The sequence below is a fragment of the Mangifera indica genome, chromosome 3 (assembly GCF_011075055.1).
Source record: "Mangifera indica cultivar Alphonso chromosome 3, CATAS_Mindica_2.1, whole genome shotgun sequence".
In the NCBI taxonomy this organism is placed as follows: domain Eukaryota; kingdom Viridiplantae; phylum Streptophyta; class Magnoliopsida; order Sapindales; family Anacardiaceae; genus Mangifera; species Mangifera indica.
The window spans coordinates 7,091,810-7,114,418 of record NC_058139.1 but is presented as its reverse complement, the minus strand read 5'-3'; the positions used below and the strand labels follow the sequence as shown (position 1 = coordinate 7,114,418).

The following is a 22,609-nucleotide window of genomic DNA, read 5'->3' as shown; positions in this document are numbered from 1 at the left end:
ATTTCCAATTGTGAATGACTGCATAGATTTTAAAAAAAAAAATTTTGGCTTCCAACTGGGATAGCATTTTACAACACAAGTCTCTTAATTTACAAGCTTCTCGTATATCTGACAGATAAAACAAGTGAATAATGTGATAATAAAATAATTTTTGCATTTAACTGAAAAGTCTGGAATAGCATCTTATGTATGTAATGTATATATGTATGGCTTAATATTTTCCTGGTTTATTAGCTTTCAGAACATACATATTAATTATTAATCAACGTATGGCTCTCAGGAAATATCAATATTGTATTAATGTTATCTCTAATTGACACTCTTTTCCACATATGGCACATGCATGCATGCCAATCAAAAGAGGCACGCAGAACAAGGTAAACAATTATAGAATCATCAAATCTTCAATCATTGAAATGGCTCACTGTACGAGCTAATCAACAGGCACATTAAATTTAATTAAATTGATGTGCATAAAAATCGAATATTCCTAACAAGAACAAATGAGGGTTCCCGTCTACTGTGCATTCCAGAACCAGACATGAAAACAGTAGGTTAGTTATTTTATTGTCTAGTTGTGTTAAAAGCTTAAGAGGAATCACAAAGTCAGGTTCAACGCAATACATAATACTCTTTGTGTTGAATTTGGTCCAGCATGAACACATAAATCTACTCGGGCAAATACACCCTTGTTTATAAATAAAATCCTGAAAGTAAAAAACCGAAGTCATAAAAGAATATTTCGACACATATTTTAATTCTCAAAAGGAAAACTTAACATTACATATTTCTTTATAATTGAAACAGAAACTTAAGCCGCTTCTGCACATTTATTTTCATCATTTATATTAACCAATTCATTTTGAGATGTACAAATTCTGATTGAAGACAATGCACCGTTGAAATGTTCAGCTTTGACGCCCAGGAATTCACTCCAGGTAGTAGGCTGGAAGCGAGGAGGATCACTTGGGTCGATAGGTTGTTCAATGGCAAACTTGGGCCCAGTCCGGTGGCCCATAAAAACAAAATTCGTTAAATATTTTTCATTATGTTGTAATTAAAAAAAAATTAAACATATTCTATAAGGGTATATTTGTTTGTTTATATCAATAATCAACTCATAAATTAGTCTGTTTCAAAAGCTACAAAAGGTAGCTTTTCAATTTTATTTTATTTTTATAAACTGAATCATTTCATAATTACCTTCAAACTTAATCAATTTTAAAAACTATTAATTATTTTAATTAATATTTTTTTAGAGACAAGAATCTCAAACATATACTAAGCCACTTCTATACTATTATCGTCGTCGTTTGCATCAACAAATTCAATTGGAGGAGTTTCTGTAACTCTTATTGATGACAGTGCTCGATTGAAATATTTAGCTTTGACGCCAAGGAATTCACCCCAAGTAATGGTACGATACAGTGGCGGATGACCCGGCCCAATTAGCTTGGGCAAGGGTGAGACTTGGCCTGTGGCTGGTGGTCCATAAAAATATGCAACGGAAATTCTAGCCTTGGACCGGTTCACCACAGCCCGGTGGAGCACACTGGGGTACGACCCGTTTGATAATATGTGAAGCAAATCCCCGACATTCACCACAAGCCCATCCGGAATTACCGGGACAGGGACCCATCCGGTCCCCTCTTTTAGGACCTGCAATCCACTGGTGTTATCCTGATAGACAATAGTCAGGAAATCGGAGTCGGTATGAGCAGCCATACCCACGGCCCGGTCCGGATCCGGACAAGCAGGGTAGTGATTCATTTGTAATACTGAAGAAGCATCCAGTATGTAACCATTCGAGTCAGCCCAATCAACGTCTTCCTTGGTTATGCCCAGTGAACCCAGCATTAGCCACATTAGCTTTTGTGCTAATATTTTCATCTCCTTCTTGTATTCTTCTATGACATCACTGAGTAAGCATAAAGAAAACTGCTATTATTTAGAAGTATAAGATAACACAAGCATTAATGGTCATGAATGTATCTGATTAATTAATTTACCAATGTTTAGCATAATCTTGAGGCCAAAGTTGACGAAAATGATGGAGCGGTGATCCAAGGACAGTGAACCCTTCAGACCACATAATCTTAGAGAAGAATGAATGGCTTCTTATCAATCCGTAGCCCGAAATTGCATCAGGTGAACGACAAGCTTTCAGCTTTTGTTCAATTGGTAAAGAGAAAAGTTTTCTAGTCGTAAGCTCAGTTTGGTCAAGAATGGAAGTGGGGATGCCATGATTTATGACTTGAAAAGCCCCCCAAGTTTTGCATGCACGCCCAATAAGTTGAAGGGCATCAGGATCATTGAAATCAACAACCGGCAGGGGTTCGAAGAGGACGGAGTCCCCGCCGCCGGTGGCAGTGGGAACCACGTTTGGCTGATCAGTCCAATCATAGGAGTCGGGTAATTCTTTGAGTGAGGTCATGTCAGAAAATTCATGGTGGAGATGGAAGGGGTGGCTAAGAAAAGCATCAGAGAGTTTTGAAGGCGGAGTCGAAATTTCAGGATTTGAAGGCATGATGAAAATCTCGGATGGCAAAATGGAATTAAAGGTTTAGGGTAGAGAAAAATGATATGAGGAGACATGAAGGTTTGTAGATTATATATTTAGAGATGGGGTGAAAAACAGTGGGAGACTGAAAAATAAAGCGTAAAAGAGTCTGCTTCTGCATTAAAAAATGTGATCTCGATGAGTTTCTAATATTTTATACTATTTATCGGATTAATTTATAATATATATTAAATATATATTTATTTATGTATTTAAAATAAATATACACAAATTTATTATATAAAAAATAAATTATAAATAACATCATCCAATATATTGAAAATTATGGAAAAATGTTCTTCTAAATGATAGCAAATTTAAAGGTTAACTTTATATCTTGTAATACTATTATATATTATTTTAGTGTGATATATATTACAATATTATTTTATTATGATATATGATATATAATCAAATTAATTATTTTGAACTCAACCCTCTAACTATAGTTAGATATAATGATTAGTATATAATTATTAAATAACAATTGAACGTAATGATTAGTAGATAATGATTAAATAATATTTTATTTTTTATTTTATCTCTTTCACAAAACATAACTTTTATAGATTTTATAATTTAACAAATTTGAATATTATATGAATTCTATAAATTTCACTAATTACAGAATAATCTAAAAAGATTTCTTCGTCATTCTTATAATCATAATTTTTCGACTGCCCTTTATCGTTGAACACATAACTTTTATTGGAGATATTAAAATAAGATAGATTGACCTTCGTCCCTTTCCAAAGTTCATAAGGCATGCATGTGTTTCATACATGGGCTTACCGAAAAAACATGATATGATATGTCATATCACATGATTCAGTATTAACGAGTAATGATTTAGTCATAGGTCTAGAGCGAAGACATCAAAACACCACACGAAGTTTTGATAAGCACGAAATGAGGTGCGTGCAACCAAGGCATTAACCATTCCCAGTGATGTTTCATTACCGGCCATGCTAATTTTGATAGTTAGATGCAGAGTCGAAAAGTTAATAAAATTGGTGAAGTATTAAAATTTTTAAGATAAGTATTTGAGTTTGAATCTTTATCATATTTATGAAATTTTAACTTACTTAGTATAGTAATTGTGAATTCAATTATTATGCTTTAGATTTATTCGTCTAATAAATACAAACGAGATCTCTTATTTAAAAAAAAAAAAAAAACTAAGGCATTAACACAAGTTTCCGATTTCCAAAGTAACTTAAAATTATTATGACTACTTAAATTAATTGGGTGTAACATTAAATTTATTGATGCATTTTTTTTTACATAGAATTTCAGTTTCAAGCATTTAGGTTAAATATGTGCCCTATTTCCCAAAAAAAAAAAAAAATTGACATACTGGAAATTATTATTGATCAAGACAAGGATAGAATCAGACTTATCAGTTCTTTCACCTTAACAAATGTGTTCACAGCATAATTTGATGTGCCTGGTGTGAAGTCAACTCCCATTTTATCTGCATAAGATTTTCCTTTGTTTAACACTTCATCTAACTTAAGTTTTCATGCATTCAATTTTTTATGGTAGCTTTGGCATGACTAAGCTCCTTAACCATTGCATCAAACAACAATTTCTAGTTAGCTAGATCTTCAATCAACAAAGAAATATTCTCAATTAATTCAACTTTTTCTTTTTTCTAAATTCCCACTCAAGGATTCAACCATTTTGACTTTTTGAACCATTATAAGCCACAAATCATACATTTTATCATAAGCTTTTATTTGTTCATCGTAGACTTCATCTTCCTAATCACTAAGGTCATCAGATTCGTCCTTTATTATTCCATCCATCTTCTCAGGCATGTTTTCAACAAATGCAGCAAAGTTTTACACAAACCTTGATTCATCAAATTCGTTTGCATCTTCACTAATCTCGCCATTACTAGGGTTACATCCATCATTTTTCCTTACTTTTTAAGATTGTAAACACATTTTGCTTGTATGTGACCATATCACTCACACTCTCCACATTGAATTCCTTTACCTTTCTTCACGGTATCTTTAACAAACTTTATATTATTGTTAATTCCCCAGATTTGATTAGAATTTTTATTTTTTTTCCAAATTTTTGTTTCCCTCCATCGGTAGCATTTGATAATCTCATATTTTTCTGAAAAGCTTGACATAATTCCTAGTTAACATGACAATCTTTTCATTATTGAAATTTTTAAAATCAACATTTTCAATTAAGCAAGATTCGATCGAGTGTTTAAAGGAATACTCATACTTGGCTTCTTTTTATCCCATCATTTTAAAGTGAGTTCATAGGTTTGAAGAGAGCTGGTAAATTTATTTAAATCAATTTCTTCAATATTTTGGGATTCTTCAATTGATGTAACTTTAGGTAAAAATCTCTCACGTTAGGTGCCCAAGACTTTGCATACAAGTTTAGCATTAAAATATATCTCACATAGAGCATAAGATTCATTTGAGTATCATAACGTTTTGCATGTAAATGAAAAATAGACTCTAATTCAAACATTGTTATCAAAATATGTTATAAGCATTCTAAGTTTTTGACTTCTTCACACTCTTGGTTCTTTTATTTTTTAAGGTTTTCCCATGCATCTTTAATTATTTTACAATTAGTTATAACTTTCATTTGATTAATTAAAACAAATATTATATATAACATGAATAGTTTTTGAATTATAATTTGACATCTCAAGTTCAACTTTAGTCCATTGATCTATAGTTTTTAGTTTAATTATCATTCTTCCTCGATTTCAGGATGTTTTTATCCGTTAACAACAAATACCCAAACTTTTTATCAATCGGTTTCAATAAATCTCTAATCATTGTCTTCCAATATGGGTAGTTTGTTCCATCCAACATAGATGGTCTAGAAATTGAATCATCTTCACAAAAAATATTCATTTTAAGGAGGCCAAAGGACTATTTTCCACCCAAAGATTGTTATTTTCTCAAGTTTCCACCTTTTAACTATAGAAATCCCAAAAACTCATCCATGAGTGGTTAAGTTTTATACTTTTCGTCAAAGAATGATTAAAATAGTTGTTTTACTCTTTATAATTAAAATGACAGAAATGCCCTACAAGTCAAAAGGTTATATTGCCCTTTTTCAATAAAATGATCAAAATACCCTTCAAATGAAAGGACCAAAATGCCCTCTAAATTAAATAACCAAATTAATTTATTCCAAATTACTATTGATAATAACAACCTGTTCACCCTGCAGAATTTAACTAGTTCATTTGTTATCATCTCTGGCGTAAAAACAATGCAGTATTTTGGCTTGAATTCTAGATTTTTTCTTGGAAATGCCTTGGGTTTTGATGGAATGAAATGAAAAGAGTTGAATGTAATGCAAATGTCAATACTGGTTTGCTTGGCAACCTGGAAATGCAATACAGGTACTGGAAACTTGGAAATGCAATGCAATCATCTAGTCAGCTTCTTTTATCTGGAATAGGATGAATAATTTCAGTATATGTTCTCATAGATGCTGAAATTTGTAAGCTATTATCTACAAACTCATCAAAGGTGGGGAAATTCATGTGTAATATTGAGCAGACCGCATGTTGGCAAAGAATCCTAGACAGTTGTCATATCCCACAATCACAGCTTTTTTTATCCAAATTCAAGGTATACGTTTTGTTTGGAATACCATTCATATTAATCATCTCGAACCCTTTCAAACCAGCATATAAGATAGAGACATTTCGTGTTATCTCAAAATTTCTGTTTAACTTTTTAACAACTAGTAAGGGTAATGTAGTAACCCATTCAGTACTTGCCTTCAACCCATTTTGAAGTCTGTTCATTATTCTTCTTTGATACAACTCTAACAAGCTGAGAATAGGCAACTTTCGATCTTCTTTAAGCCAACTATTAAATGTTTCAGAAATATTATTTATGATATGGTCAGATTTGGCATCAGTGTCAAAGCCAAATCTAGACCATTGATCTGGCTTATTATCAATTACCCACTTGTAAGCTATTTCATCGACTACTTTCAATTTATTTAATGCCTTCTGAAAATCCACTTTATTTGATAATCGAGAAATAACCTAAAAGAAATTTGCATTTATATGTCTTGCACAAAATCAACTCTTCGCATTAGGCCACTGAGTTTGCAAAACATGTATTGTTCTCTTTTGCCTATCACTTATGAAAGTGATAGGGAAGACATCACCTATGAATTCTTTCAACATCCTTAGGAAATAACTCCAACTATCATTGTTTTCTACTTCACAAACACAAATTACTAATGGAAATATCCCATTATTCGCATCAATCGCCACAGCAGACAACAAGACTCCTTTAAAATGCCCTTTCAGATGGCACTATAAAATGACAACATCTCTCTAAAAAACCCTTCTTTTGAGTAGCAAAACTAAGGAAAAACCGATAAAAACGAGATGTTGGGGGAATTTCTTCCCTAATTACCTTTAGGACAACCTTTGATCCTATATTGGTCTTCAACACAACATGACAATATCTAAATAGTCAGTCATTGGCTATTTTCTTAGCCTTATATAATTTTTTATGATTTATCTTTAAAAAATGCTCTTGGTCTAATTGAGTAGCTAGAGGCTTAATGCTACTCCCTTATTATGACCTTATAAACCTGTTGAGTTTGTACACTATCCATGATGCACTTGCATCAGGGTTATTGTGAACCCGAAGGCAAGTATGTATATGCTCGTACTGATTTATTTAGTAGGAATGACCATCTACCATCATATCTGCATAAAGATGGAATGGGTAGCCTTCAAATCTATATACAACTTTTATTCTTCTCTTCTCATTATATATCTTTCTTATAGCAAACCTATGATTTATAGTGTAATCTTTGAGCTCACACCTGAAATGGTCAACACTCTCGAAAACATGTCTAATCTCTAAATTAATCTTCCTATCTACACTTTCTTAAAAGTCTTTCCTCTCATATGTCTAGTTAATCTGCTTGCACATCCTCTTCTCCCTTATCACTTTCCCCGTCACCATGTCAGATTCGTAATTAAGTCCTAGTGTCTCCTTATCATCCTCAACAGTTTTAGATCTGATTTCAACTTCAACACGACTAAAAATCTCATCTTCATGCAATACATCACTCCAATGTAAGTCATCATCATGTTGGATAAATACTTCATCATCATGAGAACCTTTAGACAAACTTATTGCTATAGGTGCTGTGAAGGTATTGGGTAAGCTAGGTTTTGTTGGTTGGATGTTGGGTTGACTTTTGGGTGTGATGGTGTGTTGGTAGGATCCGATGTTTATGTATTAGGTTCTGATGGTTGGATGTTAGGTTGACTTTTTGGGTGTGGTGGTGTACAGGTAGGATCTGATGTTTATGTGTTAGGTTTTAATGGTTGGGTATTAGGTTGAATGTTTGGGGGTGGTAAAAGTGGAAAAATTTGGCTCTATACTAGAATAAATTCAACACATCTTTTATAATACTCTGCAAACACATACATCATGTCTTCATCATTGTCGATGATGAAAATACCTTTTCCATTAGCTAATCTAGCTTCTACTTTCATCTGCTTACCCGGATAAAGCTACACCTCTTTATTTTCCTTTGCAATTCAGTGTTTCATATCCTTGATGAACACAGTTAAACTATATACCTCTGGATCAACATTTTGTATTTCACATGGCATGTCATAATCTTTAAATTTAAGAGTGAACAACATTGTAAAACTCATCTTATAACACACAGAATTAGTTAAAATAATAACATTTAATTTTAAATAGTAACACTAATCTGCATTAAAGAGAACAACAATGTAACAATAATAGTATGCTATAATAGGAAACATTACAGTAGAGAAAAGGGTATTCACTTGAGCATTCATGTATTGTTACATTGTTGTTGAATTATTGTTACAAGACAAGGCTTTGTTACAATAGAGAGAATTAAAGTTTAAAAAAATCTTCTCTTTCGCGTCAGTAGCATTGCACTCTCGAGTTCCTAGCTTATGTAATAATGATGCAACTTACACAATGACACAACAACACCTAGGAAACAGAAACATGGCAATATGAAGACATAACAATTAGGAAACATGATAGTATGCTATATTAAGAAATATTAAGCATGTAAGAAATATTAAAGAAAAATATCATTAATGTAAAATTACTCTAAACAGTAGGAAAATGGGCATTCATTTGAGCATTCATGCATTGTTGCATTGTTGTTGAATTATTGTTGCAACTTGCAACACTATTACAAGACAAGGCCTTGTTACACCAGAAAGAATTAAGGTTTCAAGAAACATTCTCTTTCGCGCTAGTAACACTACACTTTCGAGTTCCTAGCCTATGTAACAATGATGCAACTTACATAATGACACAACAACACCGAGGAAACAGAAACGTGGCAATATGCAATATTAAGAGATATTAAGTTTGTATGCAATATTAAAGAAGAATATCATTAATTCCAAATTACTCTAAACAGTAGGAAAATGGGTATTCACTTGAGCATTCATAACAGTATACTATATTAGGAAACATAAACATGACATTATGAAGGCATAACAATGAGGAAATATGGCAGTATGTTATATTAAGAAATATTAAGCATATATGCTATATTATGCAAGAATAATCATGTCAGTATGTACACTAACCAGTAACTTAATAGATTCACAAAATTGATCATGCGCTAACGAAAATACTCATACACAAGTCAAACAAAGGTAGTTAATACTCATACACATAACTGAACGCTAACGAAAATACTCATACACAAGCAAAACAAAAACAGCTAATACTTATACATAGAACTAAATGCTCACGAAAATATAAGTCAACCCTAAATAATATGTGAACAGTACATATGCAAAACCCTTACGTTTTTTTTTTTTTGCCCTAACATATACATAAAATGCATAATCGTAGCATAACATAGTATATTATAGTACCCAAATACTCTAATAAATCAAAAACATCAACTTCATAATATATTTTACGTCACACACATGATGCACTTAGCAATATTGGTAAACAACGTAGTCGAAAGAATAAACCTCGACAACACAAAATATTTGCTAAAGGCTTCAATTGGAGCAGACTTCATCGTCATTCCTACTTAACTCACCACGAAAATCCACTACACTTGTCGTCGAAATTGTTGGTGATCAAACAAACCACACCCAGCCAAACAGGTTATACTTTCTCGTCTTCGTTGGTGCTACACTACTTTGTTCACCCTTGCTTACGTTGAACGATGTGTTGTCGTGGTCTTCTTTGTCAACGTTGTTAAAAGTTCAGTAGTGATCACACTTAAGAGTATAATCAAACACTTATAGATGCACTCACAGAAGTCTCACGCATAAAGAATGTCAAACGAAAGAATGAAGGCTAAAAGGTGTTGCCTTAGTTTTGTTCAAATTGAATTCTGACGTCGGCTGGACACATGTTACTCGTTAATTGGTGAGACTGGAAAAATCTTTTTTTTAAATTAAAGTGAAATGACACAAAGGCCCCTCATGTGTCTCTTGTTCATTGGCTCACTTTCTCTAGACTAATCCATTGTCGTCGATTTGTGCTAAAAAATTCCCACTGTTGATTTCAAAATAATCATGTTGCATTTAATAAATATTACAGGATGTCGTTTGAGCGCAGAGTTTTCAATGACTGAGTCCAATTTTAGTGTGCCCAATTTTTCATGTTTTCAACAGGTGTCTTCCCTTCCTACCGCCACATCAACCACCAAGGTTATCCAAACCCTAAATCACCAATAAACAGCAAAAAATCCTTGTGCGTTTAAAAAGCCAATGCCACGCGTCATCAATTCATGCATTGCGTGTGCAGTCCCCGCCTGCAACATTAATTGGCTACAAATTTTCATTTTTGAAAATCATTTATAATGTTTTTAAAATATAGAAGCAGATTACTATACTACTCTTTTTCTTAATGGAAAGTGTTAAATTTAACCACTCATTGATGGATTTTTAGGATTTCTATAATTAAAGGATGAAAACTTGAAGAAACGGTAATATTTGGGTGAGAAATAGTCCTTTGGCCTTTTAAGGATAGATAAGTTGCAATAAAAGAGGTATAAAGCACTAAGAGAAATAAGTGAGCTAAGTAGATCTATTGAATATGAGGGATTCAAAACTCACTCTTACCCTAGTTGTAAATTTTTATGATACAGGATGGCTGTGTACTCAATTAGTGAGCCCTTGCAATCAATGTGTAAATAATTCAACTACCATTTTATGCAGACATGCAGACGAATATAAATTAACAACAAAAAGTAAAGAAAAGGAAAGACTTTTACATAGTTTAATCGTAATCATAGCTTACATTCACGAGAACAAGTTTAACTAATTCAAATCCATTATCATTAAATTATAAAAGAATTATTAATTTCCAAAAATTCAGGTAAAAAGTAATAAAATATTCTTAATTTTTAAATTAGTAATATTATGTATATCTAGTTTAAGAGTAATTAAATATCATATTTAAGAATAGAATAATATTATTTAATCATATTTTTAGTATATAATTTAAATATGTAACTAATATATTATTATGTGATTAAATATTATTTTTTAATTTAAAATTATTTAATCATATATATCAAAATTATATACCCATATTATATACTCATAATTTTATCATTATCGAAAAACACGGTTGCCCATTAATTTAAATTACAAGCATTGGGCTGGGCCAATTGGCCTATTTTAATTAATGCATGCATTGTGCAACGTGCAACTGCATGATCATACAGAGGAGCAACATAAAGCAGTTGATCGAGACTGAGATTGACACTTACTTTAATACCAATTATATCCAACATCTAACAGTATTGTTGATATGAGTATGAGGTAAAACTAAAATTCAATTAGCATCAGAGACTTTGCCAACAATTGAAACAATCTTTTATCTAGCGTCTTTGAAAGTTAAACTTCTTAATAGAACCGACAAAGACTGATGCAAAAAGCAAGGTAAATCCAATAACTGCACAAGCCACCAGGCCCAGAAAATCATGCTTGAATCCAAAATATTCATTCAATAATTCTTCCACTGTTATACCTATGTCAAGTCTGTCCTTTATATCTCCATATTGTGATGCAACCATACCGTATAGAGTCCACGAAAACGGGCATGCCCAATAGTACCATCTCCACCAAGAAGGAATTTTCCGTATGCAAGAAAATGGAATAGAAATGAGATGTCAATCTCATTTTTAAGTTCTTGAAAGTGGTAAGTGTGTTGTTGCAACTCACCTTTAAAGGGATTATGAATCCTGTGAAGAGGTTCCAGACTCCATAGAATGCTGATGAAGCAATACCAGCAACGTGGTAGTTAGATGTCATAGCCACTGCCATCATGCCATAGAATGTGGAATACATGAAGAACAAATACCAGAAGAATTTAATGAAAGTTCAAATCCCATCATGGTGTAAACGATAATGCCATAGGTTACTGCTTGTTGAAAAGTATATGGGAGCTCAATAAGGACCCGCCAGGAAAAGCTAAAATTGTTAGAGAAGAGAAACATATGTGAATAAGCCATTTATAAATGATGTTATGAATCATAAGATAATATTCAACCGGAGCTAAGGCATAGGGCAAGGCTGAATACATGCCAGCGGCTCTTTCCCCGTAAAAAGCCGTTCGCTCGATGGACACTACTGGCTGCACAGAACCAGCATTATGGACACCAAGAAAGAGGACAGCAGAATACATAGATCCCATTGAATTAAGCTAATCTTGCTGCTTTTCTCTGTGTTGCACAATGTGGAAATTAAATGAAAATCCAGAGTCAATGTATGAAAAGTTTAAACTTAATTTTATATTATTCTGCAGCTTATACTCACCTCTTGGACCCAAGATCCCAAAACATTGTCCCAAACATCAAGGAAATGACAATTGTCACAAAATATCTTACAGCAGTGCATTGTGGGTTACGCCAGTATGACAAATGTTGTTTCCACAAGCCAGCTTTCAATTGAGAGAAAAATGACTTAGAATAGCAAGCACGAAAGTTGAGATCCTCTGAACCAGGAGCAGGTGTGCTTAGTTGTTTGATGAGTTCTTTGTTTCTCCCGAAACATAACCCAAACAATTGTAGCAGTTGTAGAAACAGTGTTAAGTTACAGATGCAGACCTTAATGCTTGAGAAATAAGTGTCAGAATATATCTCAGGGTTGCACAATGCTTACTTGAATAAGTCTGATTTCTTGTACGGATCAGCAAAATAAATCTCCAAAGCTACTTCATGTCCTGGAGAGGTAATATCCAACATCCAGGTTGCTGGATTGTAACCAGGTTTAATTTTACTGACTCCTTCGATTCCCTTCATTAATAATCATTTGTGTGATTCAGCAACAAGTAACCATGAACTGAAAAGTATGGCATTCTATTAATTATAGTGAGCTTCTGTTGTCCACCTTGACATACCTGAAAATACTTGATCAGATGGCATGAATGGCGACCCAATGGCCCTACATATATTTCTTGCCCTCTTCGTTTCAATAGGAATAGCTACAGTGCCACGTTAAATCTATCAACAGCGTATAGGAAAGAATAAAACATAAGTGGATACCTCTTTTTTTTCAAAAAGAAAATCTCACCTCATCAAAACTTTCAAATATGTCAATACTGGGCTGATGTATGGTGCACACAACTGTTCTTCCAGTGTCAACTGTGTTCCCAGCAGTTCTCATGACTATCGCAGCAGCTCTTCCATCTAGCCCTGAAGTTGGTTCATCCATGAATGTAATGGAGGGGTTTGCAACCGACTCCACTGCTATGGTTAACCTCTTACGTTGCTCAGTCGATAGACCATTCAAAGCAGGCAACCCAACTAGAGCTCCCTTCAATGGAGTTAATTCAACAAGTTCCATGACTTCATCAATGAACATCTGCAACCATTTTTCCAAAACAAAAAAAAAAGGACAAGCGATCTAAGTTTTTAAGGATTTCTCTCTTGACTCAATCTCAACTACTCACCTTCTTTACTTCAGAGTTCACTTCTGGGGGTAAACGCAACCGTGCTGAGTAGAGCAAGGATTCATAGACAGTAACATGAGAAGAGTGAATGTCATTTTGCTCGCAACATCCTGAGATTCGAGCAAATGTTTCCTGCTTCTTCGGATACCCCGAAATTTGTGATGCTCCCTTCTATATATCCACTAGTCTTCCTTCCAGCCAGCACATATATCAGAGTGGTTTTACCAGCACCACTGACCCCCATTAAAGCTGTAAGAACACCAGGTCTGAAAGCACCACTCAAACCTTTCAGTAGCACCAATTTTTCATCAGAGAGACCTTGATCTTTCATTTCCTGTCATGCCATTGTTAAATTTAATTAACTCCCTATTGGTATTTATTTATGGACAACAACACTTTCCAATTTTCAATTTATTTACTATTTCTGACGTTACCTTCGGTATGTCTACTTCATATGTAATATCTTCAAAGGTAATGCAACGTTGTTCAAATGGAATGTATTAGCATATCTGGAATGTTCTGTAATTAGTTATTCTATTATTTTATTATGGAATATTTTGTATCATATATTTTTCTGTTAAGCATATCTTCTAGACGTAACAAACTCTGAAGACTTGAGACTGTATAAAGCCATTCTGTGACTCAGAGCAAATTAATGAGAAAGTGACATTTTCCTTTCCATTCTATATCCTCTCTGCTTTGTAATATGGTATCAGAGCTTTTCCCTTCCGTTACTGTTTTTTCTTCTTCTGGCCTCTAAGCCCTCTCGCCCATGGTGGTTAGAATAACAATAAAAATAATTGTTTTCAGCCTTTAGTTGCTACCCCTCCACCTTCATGGATGATGTTCATAGTCCGTTTTTTCTTCACAATGGTGACCATCCCGGTCTTACTCTCGTTTCCCACATTCTCACAGGTCCAAACTATAATACCTGGAGTCGAGCCATGCTTATGGCACTTAATGCTAAAAACAAGATTGGGTTTGTCGATGGTGGCCTTCCAAAGCCTCTTCCCAACGACCCCTCCGCCGGCATTTGGTCCAGATGCAATAGTATGGTGACGACTTGGCTTCTCAATTCTGTTTCTAAGGAGATCGCAGATAGCCTTCTTTATTTTGACTCCGCTCATGCCGTTTGGTTAGACCTTCACGATCGGTTTCACCAAAGTAATGCTCCACGTATTTTCCAGATCAAGCAGCAACTACACGGTCTTAGCCAGGGTTCTCTCGATGTGAATACCTATTACACGCGTCTGAAAATACTTTGGGATGAACTCAGGAATTTTCAACCTATTCCAGTCTGTCAATGTGGCGGTATGAAGACTTGGATGGATTATCAACAACAGGAATACGTGATGCAGTTTTTGATGGGGCTCAATGAATCTTATGCAGGGATGCGAGGGCAGATCTTGATGATTGACCCACTGCCCCCTATCTCGAAAGTTTTCAACCTCGTTGTTCAAGAGGAGCGTCAACGCTCAATTGGGACAGATTCACCTACAGCGACACCAGCTGATTCTTTGGCCTTCAATGTCTCTACTTCTTTGCCCACCTCGTTAACTCCAGTTTCGTTACAACCAACCACTGCCGCTACAATTTCATCAGGGAAGCAAAGACGTGACCGCCCTATCTGCTCTCATTGTGGGCTCACAGGCCATACAGTGGACCGATGTTACAAGTTGCATGGTTACCCACCTGGTTACAAGCCCAAGCCTAAAGCCCAAGGGAGCTCTCTTCATTCCAACTCAAACCCTACTGCTGAACAAACTAAAGCACGACTATTCCCACCCACAGTTGCTACTGCCACTGCTTCCTCTCCATCACCTGGATCTCTCTCCACCGAACAGATGCAGCAGCTTATTGCTTATCTTAGCTCGCAACTACATCAGCATGGTACCAACGCACCTGAAACTCACTCAACTGAACACTCTGTTTCTCAGATTTATGGTACCTCTTTCTCTGCTTTTTCCTTTTCTCACCCTCCTATACCTGTTGATGCTTGGATCATTGACACTGGTGCCACACATCACGTGTGTTGCAATCTTTCCTTGTTTACCACTTCTACACAAATCAATAACACCACTGTCACTCTTCCTAATGGTCATAATGTCGCAATCACTCGCATTGGAACCGTAAAATTATCCAACACTCTGTTTTTACATAATGTTTTATATGTCCCTTTTTTCTCTTTTAATCTGCTTAGTGTTAGTGCACTCACTCGTAGTCATCACTGTCATGTTAATTTTCTTGCTGATTCTTGTGTCATCCAGGACCTCACTCAGGGCTCGATGATTGGGAAGGGTAGAAGACAAAGAAATCTTTATTTTCTAGAGCTAGGGACTGTTTTTTGTAATTCAATTAGTTCTTTCTCTGTAATGTCTAAGAGTGATGTTTGGCATTTTCGATTGGGACATCCCTCCCCTGTAAAAATCCAACTCTTGCATAATGAATTACAAATTCCTAGTTCTTTATCTCATTTATCTTCTCATTGTCGTGTTTGTCACTTGGCTAAGCAAAAACGTCTTCCATTTCCTTCACAAAATAATCTGTCTAAAAATCCATTTGATCTGGTTCACATTGATATTTGGGGTAGTTTTCATGTCACAACTCCCACTGGTCACAAATATTTTCTCACCATTGTTGATGATTGCACGCGTGCTACATGGGTCTACCTTTTACGTACAAAGTCAGAAGTCCTTTCTATTTTTCCTGACTTCTATACCCTTATTTACAATCAATATGCAGTCACTATTAAATCTGTACGTTCCGATAATGCACCTGAATTGGCATTTACTGATTTTTTTCGTTCCAAAGGGATCATCCCTTATCACTCATGTGTAGACACTCCTCAACAAAACTCAGTGGTTGAGCGTAAGCACCAACACATACTTAATGTGGCTCGTGCTTTATTGTTCCAATCATGTGTTCCTTTGCCTTATTGGGGGGATTGTGTTTTGACAGCTGTTTATCTAATTAATCGAACACCATCACCACTGCTTTCTAATCAGACCCCATTTGAATTGTTGAATAACAAAAAACCATCTTATTTTCACCTTCGCACATTTGGTTGCCTTTGCTATAGTTCTACTCTTACTAATCAGCGCACAAAGTTCAGTCCTCGTGCTCGAGCCTCTGTCTTTCTTGGTTATCCTTTTGGCTATAAAGGTTATAAGTTGCTTGATTTAGAGAGTAACAAAATCTACATCTCACGAGATGTCAAGTTTCACGAATCCATTTTCCCATTTGCACAAACTCCACCACCATTGGATTACCATGATATTTTTAGTGACCGTGTCTTGCCTAGGTTCGTTCTCCCTGTTCCCGAGTCTGCTTTGTCCAGCCCTCATCCTTCCAATGTCAATGAACCTCCATCACTCTCTGCAAGATCACAACGTGTTCGTAAACCTCCGTCCTATCTAGCTGACTATCACTGTTATTTAGCTACCAAGTCATCTACTTCTCATCCTATTTCTTCCTCTCTCAGCTACAAAAAACTGTCCCAGCCATATCGCACATTTATCTTTGCCATCTCTTCTTTATTGTGACAACCAAGCTGCTTTACACATAGCAGCCAATCCGGTCTACCACGAGCGCACCAAACACATTGAAATTGATTGCCATCTGGTGCGTGAGAAAATACAAGCTGGTGTCATCAAGACCATGCACGTGACAACAAATAATCAACTTGCAGACCTATTGACAAAGGCACTGCATCCTGCACAATTCCAATTTCTTCTGGGCAAGATGGGATTTCAAAATCTGTACTCTCCATCTTGAGGGGGAGTATTAGCATATCCGGAATGTTCTGTAATTAGTTATTCTATTATTTTATTATGGAATATTTTGTATCATATATTTTTCTGTTAAGCATATCTTCTAGACGTAACAAACTCTGAAGACTTGAGACTGTATAAAGCCATTCTGTGACTCAGAGCAAATTAATGAGAAAGTGACATTTTCCTTTCCATTCTATATCCTCTCTGCTTTGTAATAGAATGCTCGACCCTGTTCTCCTTTGATGGGTGATCATAGCAGCAGTTTCTGCTCTCCTGAATAATGACTCTGCTAAGGATATTCTTGTACTGATATCATTTCCTTTCTTTGATTTCAATCAAATTCACTCGGTACAAAAAATAATAAAGAACCCATTTGCTAAAAAAGGTACAAGAAATTATCGTTTTATTACTAATATCTGTGTTTGTTTGAATGGATTCTTTGGTTCTGTCTTCATCGTCAATGCTTTGTTGAACTGATTGAACAGTCTGAGGTTTATGTAGTGCTGCAATTTTTTTAGCCAAAGTTATAAGACACCAAAATTTGGAGAAGTTAAATGTTCTGACCGTTCAGATAAGTGAGAGCTACAATATTGCCCAAATCGAACAGCATTGTAAATCCAATCAGTGCACCTACTCCCATCCAGTACCAGTGTGGGCACATGTAAAGAAGCCCCAAGACTAGTCCTGGCCACAGTTCACGAAACCGCCGGTTCATGGTTCAAAAAAATAAAAATCTTGAACCAAAACCGTTACAAAACGGTTTGTAACCGGTTCGGAATCAACGGTTCCGGTTCATGACCCTGGTTCGAAACCGACATTGAACCGTCAATTCAAATACACGACCCTAATTTATTTTTTAAATTATTAATTATAATAATTAAAAATTAAAAAAAAAAACTTGAACTTAATTTTTCAATTAAGCTTCCTATGTATCTTCTTAGGGTTTAGAATAATCAAAGCCTACATAGTTCTCTTATCTTTGCGTATCCGATAGCTGACAATATCTCCTTACCTTATCATTCATCTCCGCTATCTTGACTATTGTTTCACCTCTACATATTGGTTTTCACTTTCTTGTGTTGAAAAATCTTTGCATATCCGATAACCGGCAATACCCCCTTACTTTATTATTCACCTTCGCTATCTTGACTATTGTTCCACGTCTACATATTGACTTCTACTTTTTTGTGTTGAAAAATCTTCTACAAATTGATTTTCATTCACATTTGCTATATATGAATATTGCCCGAATTTCCTATTACCTGAAGAATTTTCACTATTTATCATCTTTTGATAATAAATAAAATTAATTATGAAAGACAATGAAAAAATAATAAATAATAGATCAAATTAATTATAGAGATAAATTCTATAATTAATGATAAATTTTATAATAGAAATTAAAATTGTAATTAATAAAAAATAAAGAAAGGAATTTAATTGAATTTGAGAAAAATAGTTTGAAAGATTAAGAGAGTATTGAGAATTGAGAGAATGAGAAATGAAAATAAATGAGAGAGTTTGAAAGATTGAGTTAGAGAGTTAAAAGATTGAAGGAATATTTATAGGAGAAATTTTGAAAAAATTAAAAAAGAGGGTGGGGAAATGAAATTGTACAATTATGCAGGGGACGTCCCCTGCATAAACTAAAAATGCAGGGGTTGTCCCTGCATTTTGCAGGGCAGGACCGTTTGGTTCTTTTTAAATTTTTTAAAATAAAAAAAATTTTAAAAAATTTAATGCCACCAGTTCACAAGGCTTTGAACCAGCAGTTCGACGGTTAAAAAATAGAAAAACTGGAACCAAACATTTAAATTTAGGTTTTGGTTTCGGTTCATACCGGTTCCGGTTTAAGATGGCCCAGTTTCAATCCGATTCACGGGCCAAACCAGCCCATAGCCAGGTCTACCCTAGACTTTAATACTGCCACCCCAAGTGTTTCAGTCAAATTCGGAAAAACCTTCTGTTATAATATTCAGACATCAGTAAATTTGCTTTTAGCAGAAATGCATGTATGCTTTTCTAATTCAAAAACTTATATGACTATAACTGTTCCCAAGAAATTCATTAACTGCGACTGCATTCTGTCCATACATCATAGGTGATATCCAGTAACCCCAAATCCACCGTTTCTTCACCTCATCTGCAGCATCAAACAAAGCAAATAAAGAAACATTTTTTAATGTTTGATCATGTCAACAAGTGTTTTGAGTTTCTTTGCTTATCATACCTCTTGATAGAACAGGGCCCGAATTTGCAAAAAGTATGAGCAGTATAAATGATCCAAAGGTAGTGGCAACAATCAAGTCTCTACCCAATGCAGCAGTCATTCGAAATAATGAAGAGGCCATTTGGCTAGTGAAAAAGAGCGCAAGGTACTGTTTGAAAAACCTGTGGCAAGAAATGTGCTATAATCTGGACAGAATGAAAAGATAAAACTATCTTTTACATATTCTTTTGACTTGTTTACCTATGAATATGAGGATCAAATCCCATGACCTAATAAGTGATAAATACCCAGACCCCAACTTCTATGATTGTGACTGGAATCTTGAGAATCCATGCAGGAAGAGCATATGCCCATGCGGGAAAAAAATAGGAGGTCCCTTTGCTTGTAGAAGACAGGAAGCTTAAAAATTGTCAAGGCAAGTTCTGCCAATCCATTAAATGTGATCATAAATACAACGAAAAATGAAGCACCCATATAAATTGCCGTGCGTCATCTCTGTCCGTAGGAAGATTGTTGATCCAATTAGTGCCATCACTATGAGCTGAGAGCAGAAACAAAATGAACGATGTTATAATCACTTTCACAATGCTAAGAGAAAAATGTATAAACTCAGATAAATAAACCACCTGAATGAGTTTGAATATGTGGACATATGAATTTCTTTCCATCAACAAGATTTTTTTTTTTGCAAAGCAAGCTTTCCATATCTCCGTCCTTTTAACACCGTATTTCTTTGTTGTTAAAGCTGATGGTTGGCTTTTGCTCTTGTCAAATGGAGTTGTAAGCTCAGTTTTCAGTTTCCTTCCTAAATGGGGTGATTGAAATGCCTCAGCAAACTCCTTGACAGTGACAAACCTATAAAGCTTCTGATCTTTCCTTTATGTTACCTGCGGCAAATTAATTATTCAATAAGATCAAAAGGCACTTTTTTGGCTCACCTTTAAGCAAAACATATTCTTTTTAAATAATAATAATAATGCACATGACAAATAAAAGCTACTTGCATACTTCCTGCAAGAAGTCAGGCACACCCTTTCTCTCGGAGTGCTTGAAGCCCATGGATTCAAAAAATTCTAGCACTTGTTCACGGGGACCCTGGTAAACAATTCAGCCATCTGAGAGTCGAATAATATCATTGAAAAGATCATATGTCTCTGGCGCTGGTTGCAGGAGAGAGATGAGAGCAGTTCCTTTGAGAATGTGAACAAATTGCTTGAGTGAATTCACAATTTGGAAAGTTGTTGTCCAACAAGCATCTTTCCTGAAAATCAATTAAAGAGGTGCTTTTTCACGAGTTTTATTCATACATCGAAATTTATTTGGTTATTTACCAGTGGTGAGTCGCTTCCTCTGTCCACCAGAGATACCTCTTAAAAAGTCATTCCCAACCAGTGTATCTGCACAAATTTCCAGTCCTAAAACCTTCAAGTGGCAGGCAAAATTTACTATTCTATAAAGTGGTTGATGAAAATCTTTTTATATTCTTTGAATGCTCTCTTGTGATAGTACCTTTATAATGTAACCAGTGACCACCTTTGTCTCCATTCCCTCCGTTGATGCAGCCTGGAATAAATATAATGCCATATTTGTACATTATTCAAAATCATTATTCTAGAAAATATAAATTGCTATATACCTTCATGAATACATCAAGATCAGGATCAGGCTTTATGTTAGCTGCTTTTTCCCTTCTAACCAATTCTGCTAACATTTCTCAAATTGTCAATGTGATATGTAATCAATACTTCAATAATGTAAAAACCACTGAACTGTATTCTGGAAATTAAAATTTAGCACTTCAATGTTGGATAAAGTTTGAGAATCATTCATTTAACAAACCATGTCGAGAGCGGGCCACCTGGCATCTAGCGGAGAAGGACAAGGTTTCTCTAACTGTTATTTCTGGGATATGAAGATCATGCTGACTAATATATGCTGCATTTCTTTGAGGCACAAACTCATTCATTTCATGGCCATTGTAAGTGATCCTCCCTGAGTGCTGAACCAGAGATTTCAATCTTTAATTTGTACTTAAACATCAAGCTAAAATCCACGAGACAACTAAAACTATTGCAAAGAGATTTCAACCTTCAAATCTGGGTCAAGCTTTCCAGCCAATGCCAACAAGAGTGTAGTCTTTCAAGAGGTTGGAGGACCTAAAAGTAGTGCCATTCTGCAAATGTTAGACAAACCAAGGTGCTTGTTACATTAATACTAAAATTTCAATATACTCTTAAGCCACCATTAATTTGAACAAAATCCAAACTCATATGAAGATAATTCATATATAAGTCTGCTTCTCACCTGCTAGGTTTGATGATTCCAGTGACATCCTGAAGAATGCGCCAAGTGCTTTTTTCTACCGGGAAGTAAATGGAGATAGTTCAAGAAACTCTATGATCACATGCGAGGATTAAAAGTTAGTTGATTGTGAAAGAAGAAAACTCAGTCAAACATTAAACAAAATCAATAAAAGTTGGGTTTTTGGTTACCTCTGCATCGTTAATGAAGAAGTTGAAATTAAGTGGGCAGAGCTCTTCTTCCTAAACGAGCTTCTGCATCAACATTTACATTTTCAAACCTGACTTCCACTGTGGGAATTTCAATCAAACCTGCAAGTATTAGACAAATATCACAATTCAATCTTCCACAAATAAAAATATCGTTGTGCACCCTGGTATTTTATAAAGCATCAATCACCTCCCCTCTGCTTGTCAACAGCTATCGACAAACGAAACCTTTTAGGATGAAATTTCATCATTGCCTGTCAATTAAGATTGTTAATGTGTTGATTTATTTCTTTAAATATTAATATATTATATACAAAATTCAAATCATGCGACAACTTTATATAATAATTTTGACAGTGAAAAAAAATAATATAATAGAATTGTAACTTTATTATTGTTTAGAATGTTTTAGGAAAAAAAAAAAAATGAAAGAAGGTAAAAAATATAGGTTAAAAGTCTTAGTCCCACCCAAGTAAGGTAAAATCTTAAAGCCTTTTTCTTTAATTTTCAAAAATCTAAACAATTATTTATGAGTCAATTTCTATTAAAATCTCAACTAAAATTAGGGATGAAATTAT

At 34.8% G+C, this 22,609-nt stretch overlaps 1 protein-coding gene and 1 pseudogene across 1 annotated transcript; both read right to left on the bottom strand.

Moving 5' to 3' along the window:
- Positions 1-1,225: 1,225 nt before the first annotated feature.
- LOC123212332 (gibberellin 3-beta-dioxygenase 2-like) lies at positions 1,226-2,534 on the bottom strand. Its single transcript, XM_044631433.1, has 2 exons — positions 2,010-2,534; positions 1,226-1,918 (listed from the first exon to the last, which is right to left on the bottom strand). The coding sequence occupies exons 1-2, from the start codon at positions 2,525-2,527 to the stop codon at positions 1,282-1,284; spliced, it is 1,155 nt and encodes a 384-aa protein (XP_044487368.1). The 5' UTR covers positions 2,528-2,534; the 3' UTR covers positions 1,226-1,281.
- Positions 2,535-11,446: 8,912 nt separating this feature from the next.
- Positions 11,447-21,694, bottom strand: LOC123210954 (annotated as a pseudogene).
- Between the last annotated feature and the right edge of the window lie 915 nt (positions 21,695-22,609).

What these genes read in the sequence shown, in the direction of transcription:
- LOC123212332 (XM_044631433.1), bottom strand. Translation starts at nt 2,527, where the DNA reads ATGCCTTCAAATCCTGAAATTTCGACTCCGCCTTCAAAACTCTCTGAT. An exon ending in CAAGATTATGCTAAACATTG is followed by an intron (nt 1,919 to 2,009) that starts GTAAATTAATTA and finishes ATGCTTACTCAG; the next exon opens with TGATGTCATAGAAGAATACA.